The sequence below is a fragment of the Acomys russatus genome, chromosome 9 (genome assembly GCF_903995435.1).
Source record: "Acomys russatus chromosome 9, mAcoRus1.1, whole genome shotgun sequence".
Taxonomy (NCBI): domain Eukaryota; kingdom Metazoa; phylum Chordata; class Mammalia; order Rodentia; family Muridae; genus Acomys; species Acomys russatus.
The window spans coordinates 763,378-773,787 of NC_067145.1; the positions used below are offsets into that span (position 1 = coordinate 763,378).

At 42.5% G+C, this 10,410-nt stretch overlaps 1 protein-coding gene across 1 annotated transcript in view; it reads left to right on the forward strand.

Annotated features, from left to right (window-relative positions):
- Positions 1-5,353: 5,353 nt before the first annotated feature.
- The window catches only part of Plcxd3 (phosphatidylinositol specific phospholipase C X domain containing 3), a 165,815-nt gene continuing 160,758 nt past the window's right edge, over positions 5,354-10,410 (forward strand). Inside the window, exon 1 of the mRNA XM_051150914.1 lies at positions 5,354-5,637. Coding sequence (XP_051006871.1) covers positions 5,535-5,637 — 103 coding nt within the window. The 5' untranslated portion in view covers positions 5,354-5,534. The remainder of the gene's footprint in view (positions 5,638-10,410) is intronic.

Below are 10,410 nucleotides of genomic sequence, written 5' to 3' on the forward strand. Positions count from 1 at the left end.
TAACAACAAGGAATTCCTGAAATTTGTGGATAAATGGATTGAGCTAGAAATGATCATAATGAGTGAGTTAACCCAGAAGCAGAAAGAATCAAATGGTATATACTCACTTATATCTGCATACTAGCCCAAGGGGCATGTCCCACGAAAGCCTTCACTTACCAGGAAACTGGGAGAGAGGGGAAGGCATCCTATTGGGACTCTAAATGAGAGACACATGGGAGAACAGCAAAATAAAAGGATCCAGAGGGTCCTAGAAATCTACAAGTAGAGCAATATGATAGGCAGATTTGGGCCCAGGGGTCCCGCTCAAACTAAGGCACCAGCCAAGGACAATACAGGAGGTAAACTTTAAACCCCTTCCCAGATCTAGCCAATGGTCAGAATATTCTCCACAGTTGAGTGGAGAGTGGGATATGACTTTCTCACGTACTCTGGTGCCTCACATTTGACCATGTCCCCTGGAGGGTGAGACCTGGTGGCACTCAGAGGAAGGACAGCAAGTAGCCAAGAAGAGACTTGATACCCTATGAGAATATATAGGGGGACGTAATCCCCCTCAGGAACAGTCATAGGGGAGGGGAATAATGGGAAAATGGGGGGGGGGGGAGGAATGGGAGGATACAAGGGATGGGATAAACATTGAGATGTAACAAGAATAAATTAAAAAAAAAAAAAAAAAAGAAAAGAAAATTTCCAAATCCAACTAATAGCAGATCTAGCTTTTTCTTTCTTTCTTTTTTCTTTTCTTTTCTTTTCTTTTTTTTTTTTTTTTTTGTGTGTGTGTGTGTGTGTTTGTTTTTGACATTGTTTGTTTGTTTGTTGAGACAGGGATTATCGGTTTATCCCTGGCTGTTCTGGACTGGTTTTATAGACCAGGCTGGCCTCAAACTCACAGAGATCCACCTGCCTCTGCCTTCTGAGTGATAGGATTAAAGATGTGTGCCACCATGCCTGGCAACAGATCTAACTTAATAAATAAAACCTTGTCTGGAACTTATATGAAGTTAGGGAAGTATTAATTGACTAAAGCAGCTTAACATGCTTTCTTGTTTTGTTTTTTGTTTTTTTGAGATAGAGTTTCTCTGTGTAGCCTTGGCATTGTAGACCAGGCTGGCCTTGAAAGCACAGAGGTCAGCCTGCCTCTGCCTCCAGTGCAGGGATTAAAGGCATGTACCCCCATATCTGGCTTATAACATGCCTCTTGAAATAATGAAAGGAATTACTTGAAAGAATTTGTCAGAAAAGTGCAACTTTCTTCTCAGACATTTGTAATTGGGCTAGGGTAAGCCAATCCTCCTCGTATTAGCTTAGTATTCTGCTGTTTCTGCTCCTGGTATTTGTAGAAAATTCATGACCAGTAATCTCTGTGTGCAGCATAAACCAGAGCATCCCCTAGTAGTGTCTACATATTGCTGCCACCTTTCATGTCAGCTGTTCTGTGTTATTCTGAATGAGAATGATCCTCATTGGCTCATGTTTGAATACTTGGCCCTCAGTTCGTGAAAGTGTTTGGGAAGGATTAGTAGGCCTTGCTGGAGGTGTGTCACTAAGGATGAGCCATGCCAGGCCCAATGTCTACCTATATGCCTACAGATTATGATGTGTGTTCTCAACCCCATGCCTGCCTGCCTACTGTTTGTTTCTCTCCATGATGATCATGACTTGTCCTCTGAAAGTAAGCAAGCCCTGGTTGGTTGGTTGTTTTGTTTGAGACTATTTTTCTTTGTAGTCCTGGCTGCCCTGGAACTCACTCAATAGAGAAGACTGGCCTTGAACTCGTAGATCCACTTGCTTCTGCCTCTCAAGTGCTGGCACATAGACATGTACTGTCATGTCCCAGCTGGCAGACTTTCATTAAGTACTTTTTTTTAGAAGTTTCCTTGGTCATGGTGTGTTTTCAAAGCAATAAGACAGTAACTAAGACACTTACCAAAGCAAAAACAAGTAAACAAAAACAACAACAAGACAAAACAACAACAAACAAACAACAAAAAATACAATAAATTTCTTTGGATGCAATATCTAGGTATATGTTGTAGGGAATAAGAAATTCCTTCTTCTTAATTTTACAAAGATTGTTGCCTTTTATGTAAATATCCTTTAAGTTTGACTCTAAATGTATGAATTTGTAAGTGCTGTCTTAAAAACAGTTTGATTGAATCGCTTGAAGCAGATGGTCTCTTCTGAGGCATTATCTGGCTTAGATGTATTTACCTTAAAAATAAAATGGTTTATCAATTAAGGGAGATTATGAACGGACTGAACAGATAAGGCAAAGAGCAACTATACCTTTATGGGTGAAAGTGAACAGGAAGTAAGAAGATGTTTGAGAGGAGTAGCACTTTTTAGATAGTCTGCACTGGGTGAATTTGATGGACAGCAAAGTGCATGAACAAGGTTCAGGAGACCACACTTCTTTAACTCACTTCACTTTTTTCACGTATACTTAAAACACTATGGTTTTTAAATGGAGGTGTCCTAGGTAGTTTTAACTATTAGCTTTGTATAGCTAGAGTCATCTGAGAGGACAGCCTCAAGTGAGGAATTAGCTAAATCATATAGGCCTGTAGGCATCTCTAAGATGGAGTTTTCATTACTAATTGATTCAAGAGAACCTATCCCACTGTGAGTGTGACCATGCATAGGCAGATAGTCCTGGTTGTGTAAGAAAGCTGCCTAAGTGTGAGTCTATAAGAGAGCAAGTTTACTAACAAGCACCCTCCTCCATGGTTGCTGCTGATCCTTCTGGCTGTGCATTCCCTGGTCTGAGGTAATACTACGTGACCTTCAGGTTTCTGCCTTGAGTTCCTGCCTTGACTTCCCTCAAAGATAACCATGAGTTATATTTTGTCAGCAACAGAATGAACAATAAACTGCTATGAAACTCCACAATGAAACTTGAGTCAAATTCCTCATGCTGTGGGTATAAGAATACAGAGCCGCACATGACTTGGTTAAAAATCCAAGGCAAATATCTATACTTGTTCTCATTTTTCTTTCTAGCAACTGTGTGCGTGATACTCTTAACAGCAACAGAATTAGAGAATAATAGAATCCCAAAGAGATCTGGGGATTGATAGCAAACTCTGCATTAGTTTTCCAGTGAGGGTGATGGAGGTTTTTTTGTTTTTTTGTTTTTTTTAAATACATCACAAGTTGGCTGAGTTAGGATAACTAGCTATTTGTGCAAATACTATAGTAGATATTACTAAGCCAATGTTTGTAGATAAGGTAACATTTACAATAATTTTGAATGGATTAGATTGCCCTCTATCATCCAATCATTTGAAGGCCTTAAGAGCAAACACTGAAGTTTCCCCAGGAAGAGGCAATTCTACTTTAAGACAGTTTTTTTTTTCCTGAGACAAGGTGTCTCTGTGTAGCCTTGACAGTGCTGGACGTGCTTTGTAGAACAGACTGGCCTAGAACTCAGAGAACTGCCCGCCTCTGCTGGGTGCTGGGATTACAGGTGTGCTGCTCTGCCGTGCCTGGCTTGACAGTCATCTTTTATAAACCATTTCCTAAACTTTCCAGGACACATCCTCGCAATGCATTTGGATAGAGAGGATTTTTAAGTACATCTTACAGAACACTATCTCCCCAGTTGCATAATTAAGCCATCACCCTGGAAAGAACACTTCAAAAGGCTAGCACCACCTCAAAACTTGAGAGAGAGAGAGAGAGAGAGAGAGAGAGAGAGAGAGAGAGAGAGAGAGAGAGAGGGAAGTTAATAGGCAGATCCTGCTATTTCAACAAACATCTACACTCTCTTCTGCAAGTGTCACCACAAATCGCTCAAGTGTCATGACTGGGCTCACAAGGACAGGAGGACTTTTCTCACCAACTATCCAATCTGTATCTGACTCACTATTCTCAAACTGATGCCTGGAGAACACTGGCATCAGTCAGAAAAGTGATGTTTATAGATGTCTTAGCCAACAAGCTCAAAGTGAGATGATTCTCATTCTATCTAAAAGAATATGAGAATCTGTTATGCTGGCAAGAAGATCAACAATTCCTAGTGCAGAAGTTCCAGTACATGCCATTCTCATCCCTAAAGATAGACCTACCATGTCCTCATGACACTATAAATTGTTTCCATTGGGAGAAAAAGAAAATTTGATCAAAATGATTATGTATCATTTCTCCTGTATCTTTCACAAAGTGATTTTGAACAGTTAGGGAATTCTCCTTGGTTGCAGCATACTTGGGACAAAATTATACTCTTGGGCTTTTAAAATGCTAAATGGGTTTACTGAACTGAACTGATTATTCTCATGTTTCATAGTATTGTCTCTTTTATTTCTTCAACCTAACAGAATTTCCTCTGGGGAAAGAATTCACACACCCCACCACAGGAAGACAAGTGCCTTTTGTCCATCCTGAGTCTCCAAGTGGCAAACCAGCACATCGCAGTCTGACTCAGGCCAGCACCAGTCTCATCACATTTGTAAGGCTTCATCTCCCTTCTCTTTCCCACTTGGAGCAGGTGGACCCAGACAGTTCTTTGGAGTCACATGAGTGATTTCTCTCTGGAGAGACACATCTCTCTAGTCTGCCAAGGAATGAAAAGCCAAACAATCACATAGACCGCTTCAAATAGTGCCAAATACATTCCACCAAATGCTACTGGCAGTAATTACAGCATGTCATTGGGAGATGTGATTTTCTCCCAGCCTCAGACTTTCATCTTATCCTGAGTGCCATGAAGCTGAGAAAGGCAGGGCACCACTCTCCTCAAAAATAGGGGGTCCTCAAGACCCACAGCAGTGTTTCTTGACTGTGAAATGTCAGGAACCAGGCATTAAGAACCATATTATAGAATATACTGCCCTTCCCACTCACCACGCCTGGCTTCTTAAAAAATTAGGCAAAGTGATAAATAAAGACCACCATTTTCTACAAATATGTCTGAGGACTTAGGCTGAGGAAAAGGCATAGTCTGTTGTGGCTTAGGGAGAGGAACACTCTTGAGGAAGAATGGAAAGTCCTGAGAGCCAAAGATGAGTCTGCTTTTCAGGAGGTAATAACATTCCAAAGTCTATCAGGATTTTTAGATTCAACCACAACACTGCCTTTCAAGCTAATTGGACCAGGAAGTCAGATCAAGGGATAGAGAAAGACTAGGGACAGAGCATCTCGGAAAACTAAGTTTTTCAAAAAGATAAAAGACTAATAATAATAGGAAGCAGTGGGGAGCTGCAGAATGGCAAGGGAAGGCAAAGACACCTGGGGGGGGGGGGGGGGAGTGAGACGGGAGGAGGGAGTCTGCAGGGAGGGAAGAGAGCAGAGAGCAGAGCGCGGACGTCAGGAACAAAAGCCCAGGCAGTGGAGTCTGGAGAAGGCAAGGAGAGAGCATGGGGTGTTTTTGAATAATTATTAAAATGAGCATGTGTCTGCGCCATCCTGTGGGTGTGGCGCAGAGCAGAGTGTAAACTCTAGCGGGGCCGGAGCAAACATTGGCTTAGAGGCAGCAGCTGCCAGCTTGTGCCTAGGAGTGTGGGGACCAGCACAGCGGCAGGCAGACCGGCACCATGGCCTCGTCTCAGGGGAAAAACGAGCTGAAATTCGCCGACTGGATGGCAACTCTGCCTGAGAGCATCCACAGCATCCCCCTCACCAATTTAGCCATCCCAGGTAGGTGCCTGCTGCGCCTGCCCCGCCCTGCTTCATCTTGCACTCAGTGCTAACTTGCCCTGTGCCTGCGGGAGGGATGTTTGTCCAGGGGGTGGGTTCCCAGGTTTTCCAAACCTCTGAAGACCCTGTCACCAGGAGTCAAGGTGACTGCTTTCCCTGGGCTTGAGAAGCAGCCTCTGTCTGCAAGGCTGAGGTAGGGGAGAAGGTGATTCCAGAATTGTGCCCCGGACCCTCTTCTATGTTTTCCCTGAAAATTGGGAGGGGGGCTAGCTTGCACGGGGGTGGGGGGTGGGGCGGTGGTGTAGACAGGTCAGGTTCCAGAATCCTTGGCTTCATGGTGCGCTGTGGGAGGGAGCTGGCTGACTTGGGGGTTCCGCTCCCGAACATCATTGAGCCCATCCCTGACACGGACTTAGGAAGATTTGGTAGCTTTACTGTAAGAATCTAATCGAACCATTAGTATTCGTCCCCAGTATCCCTTAAAGATACAAAGCGCTTTCTGAAGAGTGATGAAAGTTCAGGGACCGGACTGGTGGCGGTAGGAGGATTGCTGTCCTTGACAGGGAGCTGAAAGGGGCAGGAAGCAGAAAGCAAGCATTTCCTAATTGGCTTGGACTGGGAGGGAGTCTGGTTAAAAGAGCTGCTTTTAAGGTAGACTCCTAGGTCAGGAAAGCAAACCCTTGCACATTTGCTGCCCCGACAGAAACCAGGCAGTGAAACCCACGTGAGCAGCTGCGTAGAGATGGGATAAGGAGCATATGGCCCCGGAAAAGGTGACTGAGCTGGTGGTCTAAAGGAAAGCAAGCCTAGAAATAGCAGGTATAGATGTGAGGCATCAGGATGCTTCAGCGTGGTGTGCACGGCTTGGACCAGAACACAGTAGTCCCTAACTCAGGTATCTAAGAGGGAATATTGTTTTGGGGCAGCACGAGAGAGCGGCAGCTAGGGAAATGCCTATATTTCTGTATTTCTAACATATGCCTATAATTTGGTATGGACATGGGCTGAGAGTGTGCACATTCATTTTTACAAGACTAGGCTGGAGGGCAAATTACTCGTGGATAATCAATCCCCTGCCCAGAGTAGAGATAAGTTATTAACTTCAACCTTCTGGTCTACTTACTCCAATCTGCCCCATCTACACCTCCCCACCCACATCCCTCCCCCATCATCCGCAAGAAAACATGATGGAGTTTGGAGGAAAGGAGTGGAAGTGAAGGCTAAGAAATAAGGAGAGAAAGAGGAAATGAAACAGGTTTCTGGGTGGGGGAAACCCATTGTCCAATAAGCAAACACTGGAACTCACCAGTAACTTACCTCAATTGTAGTAAGTGTTTGGAGGCAACGACAGGCAGGGGCTGATCAGAGCACTGTCCTTAGAACAAGGTTGTCTATCCCTTTGCCCTTTCACAACAGATGACTTCCCAGAGACCTAGTTCTCTCTGGAAAAACATAATTCAACTTCCTCCCTGCACCCATTACTCCTCTCACCCCACTCCCACCTCCACCCTGGGGATTGTGCTTTTGAAGGAGCAGAAAGGACACAACCTAGCGAAGTTTTACTCACTTCCATTGGCATCCCCGTCTTCCTTTTCTTCTTGTTTTCTTTTTATTTGTTTTCTTAGACAGTTATTTTCACATGGTCCCACCTGCTTCCTACACTGAGTTGGTGATAAGGACAAGGACCTGCATGCTAGCTCTCTGCTAAAAGAGTCTCTAGAGGTGTGAGAAGGTTAAATGCCTGAGGTAGCACGCCAACTCAGAGATGGTGTGATGGCACATTTGATAGCTTACCATAAATGCCTGTAACACTCCCCTTTGCAGAGCCAACTTATGCATGCTAGCTCACATCCACCTGGAAACTCTGTAAAGCAGGCAGTGCTAAGATTACCACTTCCATTTCAGAGGTTAAAAAGGAACAACATCCCCCTCAGAACAAAACAAAACAAGACCTAGGAGCTCAGTGAAGGCAAGTGACCTAAAATTAGTTTAGTGATCTGATCCCTAAAAGAGATTTTGTGGAGTATTCCCTAGGCCTCCAGGGGTAAGGACTTTGAGATTTATGTGAGTATAACTCAGAAGCAACAAGTTCACACTGCGATGAGAAGCGAGGCATCTGTAGAAACAGCATAATTTTCCCTTTCTCCTTCATGGGACTAAGTGGGATTTTGAGGTCAGAAACATTGATTTTCTGCTGGACTCTGGTAAAGATATAGACATAAAGACGATGTATTTGGCTGATGAGGACTTTCCGTTGTATTCCAAGCCCTTTTCGTGTAAGATTCAAAATGAATAAATGGCCCACACAGCCTTGCAATTTTACCCCAATGCTTCACACACACACACACACACACACACACACACACACACACACACACACACACACAGAGAGAGAGAGAGAGAGAGAGAGAGAGAGAGAGAGAGAGAGAGTTTCACCAAATATATAGTCCTGAATACCTATATGGCTTTACAAAAGATTTTTGGCAAAATTCTTATCTATAAAACCGGGATTAATATGAGTCTGGTACCTTTCTGCATTATTCAACATAGAATTTTTTGGAGGAAAAAAAGACATTCAAATTTTGATAGAGCAGACTAATTGGAGACTATTAAACACTAATGGAATAATTGCCTTAAAATCATGCTAATAGCTTCCTGGCTGCTCCATGTTTACTTGGCCAGTTGCTCTAGCTTGAATTAAGCAATTATCTCCACCATTTAAAACGACGTCTGTTGCACAACGCAAGTGTTTCTGTGGAAGGGAACTGCTGCTCAGTTGTCCTCAAAGTCTCAGGTTTTCTTAGGTAAGGAAGATAGAGGGTAATTATGAGGCCACCTATTTGGGGTAGCTGCCTCATATTACCTAAGAATATAGAAAGAGCCTATGTGAGTGTGTGTGTGTGTGTGTGTGTGTGTATGTATGCGTGTGTGTGTGTGTGTGTGGTGTTTGTGCATGCACATGCTCTAGTCCCCACCATGTGTGCAGTTCTGGTGTCCTTGAGTGTTTCTAAAATGTCTGTGTCTTGAACGCTTTCAGAACTGAGTCTCTCAGTGTTTGTTTTGTATTGAAAGACTTCAGGATTTGGTATGGACTGGCCTAAACAATTAAGTTAGTAACTGGTATTAATAACTTTTTTCACTTTATTATTCAATGGCAAAATACTGACAACACACAGTTGTTGAAATTTCAGCCCTATTTACCATTTCTTTTCTCCCTGATGAAGCCAAACTCATGGCATTTGGAACACGAATGCACAATGCTGGCTTTCACCACAAGCAATTCAGAGAGGATTAAAAAAATAAGGAAGCAGGAAGACAGAGTATAAAGCTCAGACGAAGATGAATCCAATGAATATTTGTCATCTTTGACAGAGTTTTAATTCTATTCACGATGTCTCTAAAATCATTAAAAAGAGATCTGACATGGCAGTGTGTAATGTATTGGTAATTAAGGCCTATGATAAAATGCCTTTTGGTCCAAAGTATAAAATACTGAGAAGGACTTGGCTTATGAGATGTCTTTGCTTTCCACTGTCCAGTACATAATAAAAATCATTTACTCAGAGTCAGTAATGAAAAATTGATCAAAACATTGTATGTTCTTCAACAGGGAGCAGTTGATTATGTTTAATAGGGAGAAGAGTGCTTTGTAAATGAGTGATTATGTGGATTAATTTTATTTCCTTTAGAAACTGACAACAGTAACACAAACAAACAATCTTGTGGGAACTAAGCCCTTATACTACTCTGATTTGTTGCCTGCTTTAACTTTTATTCATTCTGTTTTTTGTTTTAGTGTGTGTGTGTGTGTGTGTGTGTGTGTGTGTGTGTTGTTGTTGTTGTTGTTGTTGTTGTTGTGTACCAAACCTGATGCCTCACCTGTGCTCTACCTCTTAGGGCCCTAATTCAGTTTTAGCTTTCTGCCTGATGGTAACCCCTTCATGTTGCCAACACTCGTAGGGTTAACTTACCTCTTCTTCCTCTTTATTTATTTTAAGACTTTTATTTTTATTTCTAATCATGTGTATGTGTTTTTCTGTGGGTATGTGCATGTGAGTACAGGTGCCCTTGGAAGCCAGAAGTGTTGGGTTCTCCAGAGCTGGAGGCAGTTGTGAGTCTCCCGGCACAGGTTCTGGGAACTGACCTTGGGCCCTCTGCAAGAGCAGTATACACACATACTTAGCCTCAGAGACCTCCCTCTAGACCCCTTTCTCATTTTTGAAATTTTCTATTTCTTCTTTTTTTTCTTAACAATTAAACTTTATTATACAACCCAACTAGCTTACACAAGGGGGAAAAAAGAGTGAACCTTCCGGTATCCATTCCACGGGATGGGTCCCTAGGTGTTTCTGGCCTGAGTGCTGATCCACATCAGTACATCTGAACCTGCTGCTGCTCTCTCCTCTCTGACTGTCTTTCTATTTCTTCTTTAATTGAAATGGAATGACCTATAGGGTTGATCAGGTGCAGAACTGACTTGAACACATTTCCAAAATTCATGTATGTTTGGTCAGAATGGCCAGTTGAAGTAAATCTTCAACCAGTTAAAACTCAAGTTTGTTCAGAACAAACATCCCTCTGTCTCCTCATCAACTTTCCATTTGACTTGATTTTGCTAAGAAAGGAAAACTGAAGAATATTTGTATGGTCAAAATTTCATATATTATTTTTGAAACTGGCACATAAAAGCTATATTAATTTTTTCTACTACAAGTTTGATGATTTTAATTAAATTGTCAAATATGATTTTATTGTAATCTATCAATGATCTTC